At 43.9% G+C, this 21,000-nt stretch overlaps 1 protein-coding gene across 1 annotated transcript; it reads left to right on the top strand.

The window, feature by feature from the left end:
• Window positions 1–9,965: 9,965 nt before the first annotated feature.
• On the top strand, window positions 9,966–20,816 carry agpat2 (1-acylglycerol-3-phosphate O-acyltransferase 2 (lysophosphatidic acid acyltransferase, beta)). Its single transcript, XM_028973388.1, has 6 exons — window positions 9,966–10,141; window positions 14,716–14,849; window positions 15,901–16,076; window positions 16,745–16,840; window positions 18,233–18,305; window positions 18,431–20,816. Exons 1-6 carry the CDS (start codon window positions 9,966–9,968, stop codon window positions 18,586–18,588), a joined length of 813 nt encoding a protein of 270 aa, XP_028829221.1. The 3' UTR covers window positions 18,589–20,816.
• Window positions 20,817–21,000: the final 184 nt, after the last annotated feature.

A 21,000-nucleotide genomic window follows, 5' to 3' on the forward strand; every position in this document is an offset into this window, starting at 1 on the left:
CAACGCGTCTGTCCTCGCCTCAGCACCGTCATAGTGAACTTACCACTACATATTCAACGATCGGCCCAAACAGAGAGCTTCTCAGTCGGATGAAACACTGACCAATTCACCCAAATTACATTACTTTATTAATGCTGTTGTAGAACAGGCTGACATATTTGCGTTATAACAGTAGCGTGTTTCTTTAAAAGTGAATGGCATTGTGGGAGATTGAGTGGTTTTGGGCGCGGGATAAATTGACGTGTGTGTGGCTATGAAGGAGGCTGCACAGTACGTAAACACGAGAAGGACCTCGTCCCGCCTGTCTTGTTTGCTGGACTTGTGTATTTGCCGTGCATTGGGGCTGACCCTAAACATCGACACTATCGGTAGCAAGTTGGTATCAGTACTGGATCGATACTAGCACAATGGTATCGATATTTTCGCTCTTCTATTTCTGTACCACGTTTGAACTAAAAGTAAACGTGCCGGTAGAAATATTGCTCATCAACATGGCTCGGTGACGTCACGGAAAGGGGCGGGTCCAGCCCTGGGCGAGCACAAACCCCGCCCCCCAGCAGGTATTGTAGGTGTGTTTGAATTGTTTGGCGCTCGAAGCGTGGTTCAGGAGCAGGCTGATTGGCTGGGCATGTTGTTATTGCGTGAATGACGTTATTGACGTGTTTCTGTAGCGTATTTCCTGTTTCCTTTGTGACTGGTTATTTTTATTTAATGCAATTATTTTTCTTCTGTTGTCTATCTGCCACTAACCAAAATATGGTGTCCAGGGAGAAATAGGCTGCCACCCTTAAATGCTGCATGCTTTATCTGACAAGAGATTGCTTGAGCTGAATAAAGCCGAATCATTGCGTTTGTACATGATGTGATAATGTGATAATGTGAATTATTATTATTTTTCCTTTTTGCCTCTACCTGTTCATTTAATTGAAATGCATAGTGGGGATTGAGTGACATGATTTGGATTTATTAGGATCTCTTACCCAAGATAACAAAAAAAACAGTAACAGTAATTGGCTGCATTGCATTTCTAGAATGCAAATGGTTTATAAATAAAAAGAAATATATGGACGAAATTCAGGTGTCACTCGGGGTGTGATGGTAAAGGATGCACAGAAGCAAAGTCAAAGTGAAGTGATTGTCACTTGTTATACACAGCAGCACAACACACGGTGCACACAGTGAAATTTGCCCTCTGCATTTAACCCATCACCCTGAGTGAGCAGTGGGCAGCCATGACAGGCGCCCGGGGAGCAGTGTGTGGGGACGGTGCTTTGCTCAGTGGCACCTCAGTAGCACCTTGGCGGATCGGGATTCAAACCGGCAACCTTCTGATTATGGGGCCACTTCCTTAACCGCTAGGCCACCACTGCCGACAAGCAGCAGGACATTGTGGAACAAAGGGATTTATCACAAACAACTCAAAAGGAACAGAAACCTGGCATGAGGACCACAAAGGAAAACAAAACAGGATTAAACAAAAAGTACCCGTAAACCGTAAGAAGAAACTCAAACGAAAGGTAAGGTTCAGTCTTGTCCACATTCATGCAGCATTAATCTCTGCTGTCTCCTCCCTTTTATCAGGGCCCTGATCCCTGGCTCCACAGCAGCGGCAGCTGTGCTGACAAGACAAACAGGAAAGGGACTGAAAGTGAAGTCATTCTCATCAACCTGACATCTGACCAGGACCTCTGTCTTTCCTGACCAGGTCCTCTGTCTTTCCACGGGAGTCAGGATGACCCTCCGCAGAGTCAACCCACGAAAAGCAGCAGGACCAGACAACATCCCTGGTCGGGTGCTACGGGAGTGTGCTGACCAGCTTGCAAACATCTTCACAGATATCTTCAGCACATCGCTGAGTTCAGCTGTGGTACCTACCTGCCTCAAAACCACCAAGATCATCCCAGTGCCAAAGAAGTCAACTGTGTCCTGCTGCAATGACTACTGGCCCATAGCACTCACATTACAAAGTGCTTTAAGAGGCTGGTTCTGAAGCACTCAGACTCAGCTTCCACAGAATTTGGACCCACTTCAGTTTGCCTACTGGCCAAACCGCTCCACAGACGATGCAAACTCGTTTATACTCCACACAACCCTCTCTCACCTCGAAAAAAACACCAGAATGCTTTTTATTGACTTTAGCTCAAAATTCCAATACTGTCTTCCCTCAGAAGCTGGTAATGAAGTTGGACCTGCTGGGAATACGCTCTCCACTCCACAGCTGGATCTTGGACTTCCTAACAGACAGGCCTCACTCTGTGTTTATAGGAAATAACACCTCCAAAGTCTTCAGACTGAGCACAGGTTCCTCACAGGGGTGCTGCTCAGTGCTGTTCACTCTGCTGACACACGACTGTGCTGCATAGTACAGATCGAACCACATCATCAAATTTGCAGATGATACAACAGTAGTGGGGCTCATCACCAACAACGATGGGTCTGCCTACAGACCCGGATTGGTGCCGGAGCAACAACCTGACTCTCAATGTCACCAAGACCAAAGAGATGGTTGTCAACTTCAGGAAGAAACCAACTGTCCCCACCCCACTGCGCATCGATGGATCTGCTGTTGAGATCGTCAGCAGCATGAAGTTCCTGGGTCTGCACATGACAGACAACCTCTCCGGCCTCAACACCACCTCCACCACCAAGAAAGCCCAGCAACATCTATACTTCCTCAGGAAGCTGAAGGCCAACCTCCCTCCTTCCATCCTCACATCATTTTACCAGGGGACCATTGAGAGTGTTCTCTGCTGCTACATCACTGTCTGGGACGGGAACTGCACTGTCGCTGAGCAGAAAGCCCTGCAGCGGGTAGTGTAGACAGCAGAGTGCATCATCGGGGTTCCACCCATTTCCACCCATCCGTCGAGATCGGAACATAACAAAGGACTCTCACCACCCCTCACATGCCCTGTTCTCCCTCCTACCATCCGCAGCATCAGAACTGTAACTGCCAGACACTGCGAGATCTTCTTCCCACAAGCAGTCAGAGCTCTCAATGCACTCAATGCACTGCCATCACCAGAACACTGATAAACTCAACAACAATACACTTCCAGCCTTATGCACCAGATCTCAGCTCATTTAGTCTCTGCTCTTTTTGCACATTCCTGCACATTTTGTACAGGTTTGTCTTGTCTTGTGTCTCCTGTTTGAAATATCCAACATATCCACTTACAAGCATCCTACATGTCCAGTTATGTCCTGGTCGACCTGTTCATTGTACTTTTCTCCTATAGAGATAACCTGTACAGTATTAAAGTTTTAGTTTCATATGTTTTTCACTAGAAGCTGCAGACATTATAAACTGTCTCCTTTGTGGTTTTTCTACCTGTATTCAGTGTCACTGTTACCTCCCCCCATTCACCATAGTGGGTATAATGTGGGAAAGAAGTTGGCATGTTCAATCATTTGATTTAAGAATGAATGTATCTTTTATTACTTTGATTATGAGCCAAAACCCCACCAAGAAGCAATATTAAAAAAAAAAAAAAAGGTACGTGCCATATGAACAATATCAAATATTTCATCTAACCTTGTACAGCTAATGCTTTCTACATCTCTCTTCAGGCTACAGTCCATTTTCTCTGTAAGGCTTCAGCATACTTCCTAATTATCTATTCTTTCATCCTCTGAAATATTACCAGAACTATGCACCCTGCTGAATGTTTTCAGAATCAATTTGAATTTTTCCATATTTGAGAATGGATAATTCCTGTCCCATCTGCCCCATACCATCTTCTTTATTATTCCTCAGTAGGGATTCCTGCTTTTCCTGATTTTTTTTCCTGATTTCCAACTAATGCATAGACATAAATTAATAGCTGTCTGCTTTATTAGATGTTTCAAGTCTCCCAGTCTTCTTTTGTCCCACTTTATCTGAAGACTCAAGTTGTATTTCTCATTTCTGAACATCATGCTCTCTTGCATTCCTTAAGTTTAAGTGTACTGACAATTCCTTTGATCTGTACATTACATAAAGATTATGCAAAAAGAGAAGGTTATTTGATTACTGTGATATCTGATGACATCTGTGCATTATTCACATGAAATTTATAAACCATTTATAAATGTACAATTATAAATGATGACTGGTGTATGATTATGTAGAGCAATATGATTATGCAGTGCCAAGTGGTGAGCCACAAAATAAATTATGTAATAAATTATGTATTCACTCCCCTGTCACAAAAGCATGAAATCATCACTTTATTTCGTTCACAGAAATTCAAAGCAATGATTAATTTTGATCACCAAACTGAAATCAGCACCCTCCATTTTGTGGACAGAAGACTGTGTTGTGTGAAAGACAGAAAAACATCTAGTTGACAAACTAGGTCATATTGTTTAGAAAAAAATGTCAAAAATGATGGTGAAATAAATTGCAGACTGAACCGTATTGCTGGTGCCTCTAAGCTCTAATTCTTTTTCCAGATGTGATCAAATCATAGATATTTCACAATGAGCTGCTTAATTGATTTATGTTTCATAATCGGTTTGTCAGAACAAATAATTAGTTTGTTCAAAGTTGCATGCAATATGTAATGTTTAATGATATGCATTTGCTGACTTGCTGAAGTTGTCTAGAGTTAGATTGCATAGAGCAGTCTGGGTTTTTGAGGTGATTATACATTCGGCATGTCATGGGCTTCTTGCAGGCATATTTATGCTAAAAAAATGGCAAAAAGGGTGTTTTTATTAAACACATAAATCCTTTGATGCATCTTTTACTGTAAAAACTTTTTTATTGTCCAAAGGAAGAGACCATTAGGCATTCCTAATTAAAACCTTTTCTGTCCACTAGATGACGGTAAAGACCATTCACTCACTCACTCTTCCCTTTTTTTAAAACACAAAAATCTTTTTCTTGGTGGAAATTTACAAAAGCCTCAAAATGTGTAAGCAGTGGCACCAGGTCTGGGGAACATTTCATATAACAGGTGGGTCACATATGAATAAATCCATGAATAAAACTTAAAATCCAAAGGATGGTTTAATCACAGTATTACACTCAAGGTCATGATATACCAAGTGATATTGCTGTGAGATGATAGTTAGTGTTTGCTCTTCTACAGCATCTGGCCTTCAGCATTTTTTATCTTGGTGTGCTAGCATGCACTGAAATTAATTGATTCCTTCATTATTACTTTCTCTCATCTCACCAATTACTGGAATCACTGGAATGATATAACTGTTTTGCAAATTTATTTAAGATCATTATGCTGTCTTAAAAATGACACACACTGTCACATCCTTAGACTGCGTGACAGTGTGTGGATGGAAGGAAATCCATAGGAATACACAAGTCTTGCAACAACACCGATTATTAATCAGCCCCTCAGCCTTCAACATACAACTTTACTAACAGACACACATTCTGTCCATAGAGCCCGAGCTCCGCCTAGTGGACTCTTGAGTGACTAGCTTTGTAACGATCGATTCTGCTCTGAACAGATCTTAATTACTGAACATAATGTGGTTGAAGGTGAGGTGGGGGAGAGCGAAGTACCGTCCCCACGCAGTACTTCCCAGGCGCCTTTCTTTGTGTGAGTAAATTGTTACCTGGCCTAGTCCCCCACTTGTCATCATCTCTAAGCCAATAAGCTCTATTTACCCATGACCCCTCCATGGGTTCCGAGGGGCTGTGGAAGACTGGAGGGCCACGGACATCCAATCACGTTCAAGAATAAGCCACAGAGCAAGTACCTATGCTAGAACACCGTGGTGTGAAACAGGCGTTTTAATTACACGGCGGCTTTAAGGGAGCCCTGCACTCCTGCACTCTTACACCCACGCCCCTGTTAAAATGCCAAATTTTAGTGATATAAAAAAGAAAAATAAAGTTTTATATGCTACTTCAACTACTACTAATACTTTGTTGAAGCACCTTTTGATTTAATAACGGCATTCTGTGGTCTTTTTTTTGTCTTTCCCTCTGTGCAGTTGTAGAATAAGCAATTTCCTTTGGGATTAATAATGTTTTCTGATTCTTGGGTAGGAGTCTACAAGCGTGGCACATCCTGACTTGGCAACATTTATCCCACAATTTTTAATTTTTTTGTATTCAGTTCTGGGCCATCCCAAAACATTCCCTTTTTTTCTGGTGAACCCCTTCTTTTGACAATGTGCTTGGGCTCATTGTCATGTTGAAATGTGAAATCTTCTTTGTCTGCTGCTTTCTAGCAATTGCCTGAAGGTTTTGGACCAAACTTGAACTGTTCATACTTTTGTTTACTGACTTTCAATATTTTTTTCAGTCAGTAAGCTGGCAATTGAGCAGGCATCCTGTGGGTCATGGGCAGTTTCCGAGACAATTTGTCCTCTGACATGAATTCATAAGTACCTCAGATGTAGTCTCTGAAAGTGAACCATGAAAAGATCATTTGCTCTGCATCTGTTAGCATGATTCATTATTTGCCCGTACTTTGTCTAGACATTCTAATGCTGCTCGTGCAGAATCATGGTCAAAGTTAGGGGTGTCAAATTCAGTTCCTTCACGACTGGGTTGCGACATCCCTGGTCCAAGTAGAGCAGATGGAAACAGTTTAATGCATATTCCCACAAGAGGGAGCCAGACATACGGAAAACATGACATACGGGAGGACCACAAAGCCGTAGAAATAGCACAAACTGATATTGGATAACCAGTTTAATGTTTTGTGTTCATTGTGATATTCTGGCATGTTAAATTCTATCACCACTCACTCATCGGTAAACTCTGGTACTGTCTAGTACACATGAGCACATGAGCAACATGGCCATTTCTGAAGTTCCATTTTAAAGGTCAAAGGTAATGAATACGTGGTGTCAAGACTCAAAGTTCATCCAGAGCATTGTCAGAGAGGTTATAACATTTTAATGCCAACCGTCAGCACACAGGCTGTAACTGTCATTCAGAAGCACGGTCAACACCTACACCCCTGGTTGGTGGTATAACAAAGACTATGCACTTTATAGACATTTACTACAGATAATTAATTAAAAATGTGGCAGGAAAGCTACACCATGTATATCTAAAGTTAGAGACTGCTGTACATTTTTAACTATTTCTGACAGCAGGATCCTAAAATAAGGCACTATGTGAGTGTCAATAAAAACGCATGGTCTGTTTGCATTGGGTTCAGATGCTCAGGACGTGCAACCATTTAATAATAATGGAAAGACGACGTGTACAAATGGTCTCAAGAGAAATGCTTTCAGAAACACGACAAGAGACCCTGGGAAGGGGTCATTTGAATTTTGTGCAAAAATGTATTATATGGTGATGCATAGAGTGCTGAAACCAGTTTAAAAATAATAAAGTATGAAAATATAGTGTCAATATGCAAAGGTACTGCCACACCAAATATATGTTCAGAGCGTAAATTATAGACATTTCTCTCCCTGGTTATAAGTTATGATCAATAATACAACTTCTGAAAGATTTGAGAATTGTCTGCAGATAGTAGTCCTTTAGAGCATTTTGGGACCACGTGAAGTGAGATTATGATAAAAGCTCATGTGGAACAAAAGTGGTCACAGCTCACAGAGCTGTGTTAACCCATTAATACATAGCTTATGTACAAACCCAGATAAGTCCTGCACTGTGCATATTTAACACCAGGACAGAGTCTGAGATCTTAAATGGAATTCAACACCATACAACTTTTTGAATGAAAAAGTAATCTTTGAACTGATTAAGCCTGACTTTCTGCAATGCTGCTTTATCAAGTCCGTGCTTTTCATAATAGAACTGCATTTCCTCATCAGAAGCTATATTTAAGACAAACCTCAAAACACACAAAAAAGTGTAAAGTTGACATGGTGTAACGTCAGAAGACTACTGGCCACGCACACAGCACAGGTCGTTCTGACAAGGTATGTGAGCTTTTCTGTTCTTATCTGCCAATAAGTTATCTATAAAGCTGCAATGTCAGTTTTCCCCGTCTACTCCTTTTCTAACCCCAGATATCTAAGTCATGGGGTGCCTGAAACTTGCCCGAGTGACAATGCAGGAACAATGCAGACGCCAGCCCTCCACAGAATGCCAGTCCACTTCCAGATGAATTTTACACAAACTCACGCATCTACACTTACTCGGTCTGTATGTTATTATAGTATGTTTACAGACGGACATATACCCACACTTGCAGTCTGTGATATAGCATTTGAGGTCAGAGCAGCAGTTGGGGGTTTCTGGCCTGTGACTGACCATGGATCAGTGCCTTGGTGGTGTGAGGAGACTACAGGAGTCTAATTACCCTGCTGGATTACCACATTCAATCCCATTATTCATTCCCCGCTCTAATCAGTGGAGCTGTCTGTGTTTCACTTTTTAAGAGGGTTAACTGTGCCCTGCCCACACGCCATTGGCTGAAGATCAGCAGTCCGGGGTTTCTTTCTGCTGTACCGAGGTCAGAGTTTCTGTATGTACAGTACAGGCCAAAAGTTTGGACACACCTTCTCATTCAATGTGTTTTCTTTATTTTACATTTATTTACATTGGTAGATTCTCACTGAAGGCATCAAAACTATGAATGAACACGTGTGGAGTTATGTAATTAACAAAAAATGGTGAAATGAAAACATGTTTTATATTCTAGTTTCTTGCTCTGATTACTGCTTTGCACAGTCTTGGTATTCTTTCAAAGAGCTTCAAGAAGTAGTCACCTGAAAATAGTCTTGAAGGAGTTCTCAGAGGTGTTTAGCACTTGTTGGCCCCTTTGCCTTCACTCTGCGGTCCAGCTCACCCCAAAACATCTGGATTGGGTTCAGGTCCGGTGACTGTGGAGACCAGGTCTCCACTTTTTGTTAAGTACATAACTCCACATGTGTTCAGTGAGAATCTACCAATGTAAATGGTCATGAAAATAAAGAAAACACATTGAATGAGAAGGTGTGTCCAAACTTTTGGCCTGTATTTTATGTTCGTGACTCCTTTGGCCTTGCTCAAATGATAAGGTTCTTGGGTAAAAATAGGTGTGCTTTAGAGCCAGGGATAAAGGGCTGTTGTCCTCCACAACTTTTAACTGGGTTCAACAGCATTTAAGACTAACCATGAGACGTCTTTCTCTTAAAATTACATTGCGATCATTCAAGATTTTTTTACAACCCAACCAGTCGCATTACCAATGTGGCATTTAAATATTTCATTTCCCCTCACAGTTATACGTGGGGATTTAAACATTCCTAACAGCTGAAATGCCAGCAATGCTTTAAGGTGCCATTGAGCTCAGAGTTGGATCTAAAGGCCAACAAGTTCACCGCTGTTCTCCGTCCATGTGGTTCTTGGGTTCGGTTTGTGTGTTTTTTTACCCTCCAGGACTTGAATTACCTTAATTTGGACAACCACAAATTAATTTGACTCCCTAACGGAGAAATCCCCCCTGACCGGACTTTATTTCGACAGATTCCACGGCGCTCAGCAGACCGCGATATGCAAACATCCCCAGCGTCGCACGGCGCCTGTGGATTTATCACGACCGAATAAAACCGCTCGTCGCGAACTAAATTCTGACGAGGAAACGTGAGGCCACGTGATCGCCACGTAAAACACATGCGCAAGAAAGGTCCGGACGCCAAAAGGCTGGAGAAGTACACGACGCGTCGTGCAATTAACCACGAGCTTCTTTTTCTTTTCTTTCTTTAATCTGGTGGAGCGCGGCGGGCGTGTCGCTCCGTCCCCGGGTCCGGAGTCGGGGTTCGGGGAGACGCACGTGTGACCGAGAGGAAATCCGAACCTGCGCGACCGGAAACAGACCGCGCGTCCGCCCGAGCTCGGTGGACCGGGGCTGCCGGGTCTCCGCTCCGCCGCCTCGTTATCGCCGTCGCAGGGCGGCCCGCGTCGGGGTGGGAGGGCGTCCGCCTTGCGCCACCGGAGTTGCACAAGTGGAGCGCGTTTGCTCTTTGGAAGTTGCGGAGGGGGGGCAGCGATCAGACCGCCAGAGCCGCCGCCGGGATCTCCTCTCGCCGGGACCGTGGTGGCGATGGAGGCGCTGTGGCTGTTCCTGCTTCTGCTGCTCCCGCTGCTGCTGTGGACCAGCGACACCTTCGTGTTTTATTTCAAAAAGTTTTTCTACGTCGCCTGGATGATGGTGCTGGCCATGATCGCGATCCCGATATGCATCCTGAAGAGCGGCGGCAGGGACATTGAGAACATGCGGTAAGTGGCCGACGCCAAGAAAAATAAAAACCCAATGAAAGCGGGATTAAATCCCCGCTGTAGCCTCCGCTGTCATAGCGGAAAATGGCCGAGCGCGGGCGGGCGGGCAGATGTGGGGCTCCGCGCCGCTGGCCCGTTAGCCGTGTTAGCTAGCCTCCATCCAGACATGGCCCCCGGGCCCGAGGTTTCCCCCGACACGGCGTGGCGGGCTCGGGGAGGAGAGGGGAGAGCTCCCGGCTACCCCGAGCCCGGGCCGGGCTGTACTTTCGTCACGTAGTCGTTGTAGTTTTTTTTTTTTTTTTTTTTCATTTTCGTCGCTCAACGCCGTGATTTTGTTCGTGTTTACGGGCTTCACGTGGCTCCACATGCAACTGGTATCGGCGAAGCGGCAGCCGCCGCCGCCGCCGGGACGCGCTCGTCTGGTCGTTTTACCTCCAGAACCCACCCGCACCTTCTGGAACCCTCCGCGGGACGCCGCGCCACGGCGGGCGGCCTTGAAGCATTAATATCAGGCGGGCTGCTGGATACCTGTGGATGGCCTGTGGGTTCGTGTCAGTGTGGGTAAAATCCCCCCCCCTTAGTTATTTTTTGTATTTATTTATGGTGCTATCTGCAATTTAAGGTTAAAAGAGCACCAATAAACACATGAATGTGGAAAAACCGAGCCGCTGTGATTGTTTTTGCAAGTCTTCAGCCTCAGTATGGCACGTAAAAAGAAAACGGAACACTCAACACACACATATAATTGTTGTCCTGTGAAATGTTCACAATCTAACACTCCCACTGGGGCAGGCCAAGGTGCTCCTGAGCAGAGTTCCATCCCCTCGCACGGCCTTTCACAGCTGCCCGCTGCGGGCGATGGGTTAAATGCACCCATCTCACAATGACTTCACTTTCACTAAACAAAGACGGTCCCACTGGAGACACTCAGGGGGAGCAAGAGCTCAGGGACACTTAAGTCTTCTGTGGTTCGCCTGCCATGTTCGGCCAGCTGAGTGTTGTGAAAGTAACCCAGTGTTCTACATTTATGGCATGTATCAGACGCCTTACGATCAGTAGTTACAGGGACAGTCCCCCCCCTGGAGACGCTTAGGGTTAAGTGTCTTGCTCAGGGACACAATGGTAGTAAGTGGGGTTTGAACCTGGGTCTTCTGGTTCATAGGCGAGTGTATTACCCACTAGGCTACTACCACCCTTATGTTCTCATGTCGGCATCGAGAGTCTGAACCAGCGGTAGACGTTAGTGTCTTATCAAGTGTGTGGAATGTCTTCGCTGTTCAACTTCATTTTTAGCCAAGATCAGCTTTGAAAGTTGGCTGGTTGGTGGAACTGGCGTGGCGTGGCGTGGCGTCCCAGTGCTGAGGCGCTGGGTTAGAACAGCCACCTATTCATCCTCGCTCCAGCGACGGGAAAGCGCCGTCAATGACTCGTTGTGTAAATTCTGCCAGAAATGAAACATTTGAAGTGACTGAATCATGGGGGATGGACGAGTCTGCATATCTAGGCCAGTAGTCCATTTTTAGGAGGATCCAGTGTCCTCCTCCCTTTATCTTAAATAGATGGATATTTTAAACCACCTGTTTAGTGGCTTTAGTCTGTGGTGCTGCTCCTCGTCTCCTGACCGTGAGAGATGGAGGAGATCCAACAGACCAGCCATTATCCGGTAATTACGCTACCCTGGGGGTCAGTGTTGGTGTCTGTAAGGGTTATGTTACCTGGAAGAGATCAATATCACTTTCTTTTTGGAGTCTGGGTCACTTTGACTTTATAATTGAGGACGCGAACGTGTTGACCGTGAGTCCCACGTATGAGAATCTTTTTAGAGACCAAGAAGAGATCACATTAATCCGTTTGGATTGGATGGTGTTGGTGGGTGAGCGCAGGAACGAGAACTCTGGTCCAAGAGCTGATGGTGCGAGGGAGGGAGAGAGAGAGAGAGAGAGAGAGAGCCCTGCCCCGGTCGAGGTGTCCTGGCGTGGTGCGATCATGACACAGCAGGAACGTTCTGAGTGATCTCCAGTGGACTCGAGCACTCAACCTTTGGCCACAATCCTGATTGTGAATAGTCAGGCCTTAGTTCATCATACCCATGACCCGATTAAAAAAACAAAACCCACACATACACAGAGACACGCACAAGGTGCTGAAATGGCTGACTCAAGTTCTCTCGTTAATTATCCTCCCCACTCGCTGGCGTTTAATCATCCCTTCCTGTTGATTGACACTTTAAGGTCATCGAACTGACAGATAACGGGAGTGAATTTTATTACAGATGCACCACTAACAATATTCTTACTTGTACACCAATCAGCAGCGGCGTTTAAAACCCGTGGAAGTGTGGTGAATCACAACTTGCCTTGTATTATTCATGGTGTTTTATCGTTTTATGGAAATGATATTGACTAAGACGGGACCGGTAGCGAGATCGGGGGTGGCCATGGCAGGAAGGTGGATAGATACTTTATTGATCCCAAAGGGAAATCCATGTGCCAGCACGTTATTACTGTGAAGCCACAGACTGTTCCAAATACACACGCTCTCTGCTGCCACGTCCAGCCGTCCTTGGAGGCGGAGTTCCGTGACGCTGGTGGCCTCCTTCAGCAGGAAGACGCGCGCTGACATGCTGCAAAAACTGGGCAACATGACCCACTGAGGTCAAAATCCGCTGAGGCCTACCTGTACCAAACATCCTCACTTCATGGTCACTTCATGGGTGATTTGACCAGGAATTCACTGATCTGACGCTGACCTACATTGTTGCCTTGGCTGCCAGGGGCGGGGGATCTATAGGACGGATCAATTTCTACGTTGTGGTTCATTTACATCCGTGTGTGTGTGTGTGTGTGTTTGCTGCCTTATCCGACACGATCCAGTCGCCCTGGGTGGGGGGTTTCGTTTTAGGTTATATGTTGGTATCAGGAGTATAAAAGTTGGATTGATTTGTTTGCCTACTGTGGTACCAGACGCTCGGGAGCCTGACGAAGACACACACACACACACACAGTCTTTTAGTGCATGACTAACACATTCTCATTTTTGTGTCTTTGGCTTGCCACCCCCCAGCATCTCTCACACACACTTACACCAAACTCTGTTGTGCACCCCCTTCTCAGTCCCTATTTCAACACGACACATCGCAATTTGCTGTAACACTAAATTAAATTCTTCAATTTTCTCTCTCTCTCTCTCTCTCTCTCTCTCTCTGAATGTGCTCACAGGGCACTGATATGAACAAAACCCCCTTATCTCTGATTACTCCATCCTTTAGAGAAGCACGACGCGTGGCCGTGTGTCTGTGTGTGCTGACTAGTGTAGACTTTGTCATTAGAAAGTGTTGAAACGGGCTGTGCCTTTTGACCCAGTAGAGATGGCGCACCCCCTCCCAGTGGAGTGCTGCGGGTAGCGCCGTCCTTGACTAATATGATTCTTGGTTGAGCGATGGCTCTTTTCTTTCTGATTGGTGAAATAACTTCTTGATCCCACCTAAAGGCCATGGACCCATCTCTGAGTCCTAATGCAATATACCACTTGTAAGATTCATTACAGTGGTGGGGCAGTGGTGGCCTAGTGTTTAAGGAAGCAGCCTCGTAATCAGAAGGTTGCTGGTTCGAATCCCGATCCGCAGAGGACAAATTTCACTGTGTGCACCGTGTGCTGTGCTGCTGTGTATCACATGTGACAATCACTTTTTACTTTGTTGCCAGTAATTCCCACAAGGGGGATGAACTATCTAAATATGTTATGTGGTAATGTACTGGGAAGATTACATTTCTTTTCCACTCATTTCTAGCTTTTGTGTGTGTGAATTTGCTGATGTCCAGAAATGCTGAGATTAAAGGAAATACTAAATCGGATTTGTCGTATCAGTATCGCTGTCGTATGTGCTCTAGATTTGCTGGCTCTTCCCCTTCAGGCAGAGGTATGACCGAGCCGGCGACTAAGAGCATTCATGGAAAGGCCTATCTTGAACCAATCACTTGCACGCAAAAATCTTTAAAACACTTCAGCAGTATTTGTTGAGCAGTGCAAAGATGCTTCATTCAGTCAGAAGAGAATCTTTGTATTACTTGGTGTTAGAAAGTGGGTTTTGGGTGGTCTGGGTGTTTAGTGCATGGGGGTCTTACAAGCCAAACAGCTGACGCCGTTTCATGGGATTTTACATGTATGCAGCACCTATGCTGGACAGGTGATGGTTAGATCTTGAAAATGTTGGAAGAGCACGTATGTAAGAACCATCTGACATCATCTGTGTGGTTTTGTTTAGTGAGTTCTCTGTGAGTGTTTTGTGTGCACTCAGTCTCACACAGATGGTCTGTCTTTGTCCCTGGAGGTTTGGGAATTGGTGTGTGAATGCATCATTGACCGATGACCCGAACACAGAACATTCCCAGTTTTCTCCAAGAAAAGGCCCGCGGTCCTGTAGAACGTGCTGTTGTATTTTCTAGAACTACGGTCTACGTACTTATGGTTAGATATAAGTATGTTTCGTTTGTGGTTTGCATTTACAAATAATTGCATGATTGTTTATTTGTGTGTTTTTCTCCTTGGCATTATTTTGGTTTGTGTGTACGTAGGATTATCCGCTTCCTGGTCCGTCATGTGAAGTACCTGCTGGGCCTGCGCTTCGAGGTCAGTGGCTGGGAGCATCTGCAGACAGACGGACCCTTCGTCATCATCTCCAACCACCAGAGCTCTCTGGATGTGCTGGGTGAGGAACGGCGACGCCCATCTTTAGGTTCATTTTGAGGGTGTACAAGGCTAGCATGGGTGTGAGTGGTGTACTTGTCACATTTCAGCTGGTTTGAAGATGGACTGTCTTGTCAGCCTAAACGTATTTTACTAGTGGTGTGTACTGGCAAGGATCTATATTCGTGTATCATTATTTTAATCATCATGATCTATTGTGATACTGATACTCTACAGTTCACTGAAAATGTAAAAACCGAGCTGAAATACAAGATGCTGTGATCGGTATGATATGTTTTACGATTTTACTCTGGCTGAAATGCCCGGCAGTAATTCAAAATACCCAGCTGTACAGCGCCATCTACAGGAGTGGAGGCTGTAGTCACTCGCTGATTCTCATCTGGCAGAATCACCTGTTGGACAACGTTGTGCACAGAAATATCGATATTTGATGTCCCTGTTTCGATACAATACCACCACATAAAATGTCGCGGCATTGATATTTTCTATCACCCATATATTTTACTGTGTTTATGTGTGTGGGTGAGTGAGAAAATATTGGTGACTGAGAGAACTAGGCAAAGTGTAGAGAGCGTGAACTTAAATGTTTTTTTGCATCCGTCCATCAGTTCTCGATCTGGGGAACAGTGAGCTGTTATCTGAAGGTGGCGCTGACCTGACCACTTTGTACTCGTTTCGAAAGCACGCACTTTGTCTCTCTTGGCTCTTCTGTGCCTCTTTTTTCCGTCGCTCGTTGCTGTTGAGGGATAGTTGATCAGCTGTCTCAGATCAGCCCCATGTCTCTCCCGAATGGCTTTAACTGGAAAGCCTGAATGAAGCCTGGAGAGAAAGTCCATAGCAAATTTGTGACATAGGAAACGTACTGACAGAATAAAATGCTTCTATTGCATGGGCTCATGTTCAGTTGTCTTACTACCAGTGCTTTGTTCCATGCACTGTACTTTATAGTATAGTAAGTTTTTATTTTTTCTGATTTATTAATGTTTGAGACTTAAAAAAAGGTTCTGTACGACTGTTTTACACCTATGTGTTTCCACTGGTACTCTCTGTAGGTCTCATGGAAATTCTGCCTGATCGCTGCAGCACCATTGCCAAGAAGGAGCTGTTGTACGCTGGCACAGTTGGCATTGTGTGCTGGCTGGGTGGCATTATTTTCATCAACCGCAAGAAGACAAGTGATGCCAAGGGCGTCATGTCGGACACTGCTAAGATCATGCTTAAAGACAAGGTAATGGGACTCATAATTTAACTAGATAAATCAGGTTTTGATATGGCCATGTTTTTGCGAGCACTTCCTGGGGTGGTTTGTTTTAAATAATATTATAGTAAAACTATACGTTTCAAGCGGCTTTTAATTAGCTTGATTAATACTTTATCACAATATACTACGGCACCTCTTCACAGCTGTTAAAGCATAATTGCACGTTTTAATTTTACAGAATGTGGTTTTTGTGAGAATCTGGGGTTTCTTTTTACACTTCACTACTTTGGACTGCTGTGCTCCAGGCCCATTTATTGTCAGAATATGGTGATGCTTTATAAATAAGCAACATATTGTGATTAGTTGTAGAGATATGACTTTTGGATGTGTTCATCAGTGTGTGTACAAAGTCACAAACCATACACTTTCAGTTAACCTGAATGCGTTACTTTACAGCATTTATCAGGCGCCCTTATCCAGAGCGACTTACAATCAGTAGTTACAAGGGACAGTCCCCCTGGAGCAAATTAGGGTTAAGTGTCTTGCTCAGGGACACAATGGTAGTAAGTGGGATTTGAACCTGGGTCTTCTGGTTCATAGGCCACTGTGTTACCCACTAGCCTACTACCTACCTAATAATATTAGCAGTTTAATCCTTCGTCTTGATTTAATCCTTTGCTGCTTTGTGTTGGTAGATTGGGCTCTGGGTGTTTCCTGAGGGCACGCGAAACCAGAAGGGTGACCTGCTGCCTTTTAAGAAAGGGGCATTCCATCTGGCTGTACAGGCGCAGGTGAGCGTGTGTTCAAATGCACGCACAGATGGGCATACGTGCCCTGTTCTCACTGCATTTGCACACATTATACACATTTCTGTTTTTCTGCCTCTTATCTGGGTCGCGGGGCAGCAATATTGGCCCAGACCTCCCTCTCCCCAGACACCTCTTCCAGCAACTCTAGAGAGTTCACTGGCCAGCTGAGTGGTGTAGTTTTTCCAGCGTCTCCTGGGTCTGCTCCAAAGTGTAATCCCAGTTGGGAATACCCAAAACTCCTCCTCTGGGATGCTTTTTGCTAATGGAAAAAAAAGTTTTGCAGGTCTGTTTGGATCTCATCAAAGCTGAATATTTTTTTCCTTTTAAGACACTAGGGGGCGCATTTTGTGTGTGCCTCATCAGTCCATTTAAAAATGTAATGTGCTTTCCACATTATCTTATTTAAAAAAATCATTTAAATTAACTTTTTTATGGACCTTTCTCAGTTGCAGACATGTTTGTTTTTAATTCTTAAATTCTTAGATGTCGTTTCTTGAAGACCATAAAAGGTCTTCAGTTTCACTGAATTTGTCTGTGAATATTGAGTTAAATTTTCTGTGAGGACATTTTGTAGATAATGGACACACAGAGGACTGTATTCACTTATTCAGTTACTCTCATATCCAACTTATATGTGTGTGTGTGTGTGTGTGTGTCTGTGTGTAAAATGTGTGTTATTTCCCCAAAATCTGCCAAAGGCTGTGGCCCCTTTTCCCATGGGAGCAGCAGAATTAATGCATGTTCGTAATGCCTGCAGCAAAGCTCATTTGTCACATTGTCAAAGTGGACGGTGTTTCCCAGCAACCCCCAACTATTTAGTTCACAGCCAGTGTCCCCTGGGAGTTGTAGTGCCCTGAAAAAAAAAACTTTGCCATGTGATTGGTTATTGAGAGAGAGTGTCACAGGTGGAATAAATTAACACACTGGCAGACACCACGGGGTCACACCAGGACGCGATCGCGCGCACACACACACACACACACACACAATGTGTGTGTTTGATCTGCGGCACCGAGAGTGTGTCGATTGTGTTTACTGATGTGCAACAGATAGTGGCCTTCGACTAGTTCAGCCTGTTGCCAACCAAGTGCAGATGGTCATCACTGAGTGGACAGGCCAGTTTAATATAGCCCTTATGCGTTTAATCAGTGACTGACAGAGAGGAGGGGGTGTAGAGAGGTGTTCACAGGATCACTGGTGTCTTCGTAAAGCCCCTTTGAAGTTTGAATTTTTCTGATGGAAGGTCCCGGAAACTGCACTAATGCTATCGGGCTGCTAATATTACCAGAAAACACATGCTTTACCCTTTTATCTACACTGTGTTGCAGTAAATATATATATATTTTCCCTTTCTTTTTGTTCCTCCCCTCCCAGGCTCCGATCATTCCGATTGTGTTCTCCTCATACAGCAACTTTTACCTTCGAAAGGAGAAACAGTTCAAGTCCGGTAGGAAGATTCTCTTTTATTTTCATCTGTTTAATTGTTTGCATTAGTTGTTGTAACTAAACCATCAGAAAACTGATTGGTTATGGTTATGAGGAAGTGAAGGATTATGATCATTCTCTGTTCAGGTACAATCAAGCTCAAGGTGTTGCCCAAGATCGAAACAAAGGGAATGACCTCAGAGGATGTGACCTCGTTGGCTGACCAGTCGTATGCCCTTATGCGCTCCACCTTTCTGGAGATATCTGGACAACCCCCCCAGAGCAATGGACCATCCCATCACTGAACATTTCTGTTGTCTGGCCCCTCCCCTGCCCCTTGCCTCCAGCCTATTGCTTTAGCAATGGCAGGAACCACAGCAGTGGCTGACCATGACTCCATAGCCATGGTTACTGGAACCAGTTGCTTTTGGTTTTCTGTTCTCAGTGTCCCAGAGACAGGAACACATACACACACACCCATTTCAGCCACGTCTTTGAGTCTCTTCATGGACCAGCAGCTGTAGGAATGGGGAGAGGAGCGGAAGGGCTCAAGGAGACGTCACCTCCGGTTTCTAGAGTCATATGAGGCTCCTCACCCCACCCCAGGGAATGGTTTTTGTCTTCTGCTAAGGAGATGAAGACGCTCTGGTGCTTAGGGACCATGGAGCGGAGCAGAATATTCTGAACTGACCGACGATGCTCCAGCACTCCGTGCCTTCACATGCAGTCAGCCATTTTTCTTTTTATTACACCATTCCTCTCTCTTTGTCTACGATTGTGCTTTGTTTCCCTCAGACACTCAAGACGTTTATTGAAGAGCCGCAGTCAGATTTTCAGACTTTGCCTTACAGTAATGTGTATGTACACATGCACACAGATCAGCCGAACATTTTAGAACTGGTGTTAGCGTTGGGTGAAAATTGTATAATCTATAATTCTCATGATTTAATGTAATTAGTTTTTTTTTTTTTTCTTGATGTTTGAAATATTGCTTTTTTGAAATGTTTTTTTTTTTTTTATTCTAAATGCCCCATTCACCCAAAGTGTCAAAGGTGTGACCTTAAAGTGCTCTACTCCCCGCCCCTGAATTTGGTAGTGCCATGCAATCCTGGGAACATCCCACCCCTGATTTTAAATATGAATATTTAAATAATTAAGTATAACAAATGGATGTATTAATATATTTCAACTTTTGTTGTGCCATGTTCATATAGACCACACTTGTAAAAAAAGTAACCAAATCTTTTTATTTGTTATTATAGTTATTGTTCTAAGAGCCTCTCAATAAAGGCTTCAGTGGGCCCTCGTATGAAAGCGTAGACACTGGAGTAATTTAGCACATGGTTTTGAATTGGTTACTGTTTCTAAATGGGGTTTCCTCAGGTTATTACCTTCATGTGGATTTGGAACAGCTGTATTTTTAGTTTTAAGATGAAGGACCAATACTCCTGTCGTTTTAATTTGGTCTGCAGCTTCCCCATATATATAATTTTTTTTGGGGGGGGGGTCAGAGAATGTATTTCTACATCTAGTGAAACATTGTAGTTCACATCTCATTTGAAAACAAGTGCAAAAGAACAATCCATATGAAATGTTTACTATCCACTTTCTTCACATTGCGGACAGCTTTAATCTGAATTATTAGTCGCAGCATCAAAATGTACTCTTCCAAAGTTATACAAATCTGGTGAGAAGGACATGTTTTGAGCATTTTACTCCTGACTGGTGTGTTGAAGTGTCTGAGAACTAGTGCACATGTACAGGATGTCTACAGGTCTTATGACATTTCGCCAATCTCCCTTAAAGTCCTGCTATTGAAAACTGTAGGCGAAATGGCAGAGCTAACCTCATTTTTGCTCAGTGTAGCTTTGAGGCTCGCATTACTAAAACCCTCACTGAGGTTGCTCTACGAAGATCATGATGCATCATACTTTGTAGCCAGGGTGCGTTTCTGCTACTCCCAGAAGATTGTGTGCTGGTTTTTTTTGTTTTGTTTGTTTTGCTGTAATTATTTATATATCTAATATATAGCTGTCTATCTAATGTGAATGTTGTGATTTGTGCCATCACCCCTATGATCGTATTAGCCAGCTGATCAGTTAATGCATAGGCACAGATGGACAGAAATATTTTGGCGCTTTAATTTGAGTTTTTTCATTTGACAACGTCTCTGTTGCAAAAGTAAAAATGGATGAATGTTGGCAACTGAGAAAATTATTGAAATAAGCCAGCAGCATTTGTTTAGCCTGTATTTGCCCAATTTTATAATCCTTTATATAGACACTATATTAATGCTTTTTTTATGATGTGCAGAGTGAAACAGTGGATTCTCTGTTTGCCAATACATAATATTCTGAATAAATGCACCCAAAAATCCAGAATGTTTATGCAGGCTGTTAAATTAGGCATGAATTAGTGTTTACAGTAATGCATTGATTCAGAATAAGCACTTTTAATGAAAGTATTTTTTTCTTGCTGGTTGAACATGTGGCAAAAGTGTAAAATACAGAATGATTTTTACTGCGGTGTGAAATTATCCAGTCCTGACAAGTTGTGTGTGGGTGTATGTGTGCATGCACTGTTAATTAGCACATATGAATTGATTAAACGGACGTTGTGAGGTTTGTGACCTAGAACCTGGACAAACCTATGTCTTGAATACATTGGAAGAGAAACAAATAAATATCACTGTTTATTCTGTATTTTAACCCACCCCA

This window comes from Denticeps clupeoides, chromosome 3 (genome assembly GCF_900700375.1).
Source record: "Denticeps clupeoides chromosome 3, fDenClu1.1, whole genome shotgun sequence".
Taxonomy (NCBI): Eukaryota; Metazoa; Chordata; class Actinopteri; order Clupeiformes; family Denticipitidae; genus Denticeps; species Denticeps clupeoides.

Excerpts from the sequence above, each read along its gene's own strand:
- agpat2 (XM_028973388.1), top strand. The coding sequence starts at position 9,966 with ATGGAGGCGCTGTGGCTGTTCCTGCTTCTGCTGCTCCCGCTGCTGCTG. Across the intron at positions 10,142-14,715 it reads AGGGACATTGAGAACATGCG|GATTATCCGCTTCCTGGTCC; the intron begins GTAAGTGGCCGA and ends GTGTGTACGTAG. Across the intron at positions 16,841-18,232 it reads ATCTGGCTGTACAGGCGCAG|GCTCCGATCATTCCGATTGT; the intron begins GTGAGCGTGTGT and ends CTCCCCTCCCAG.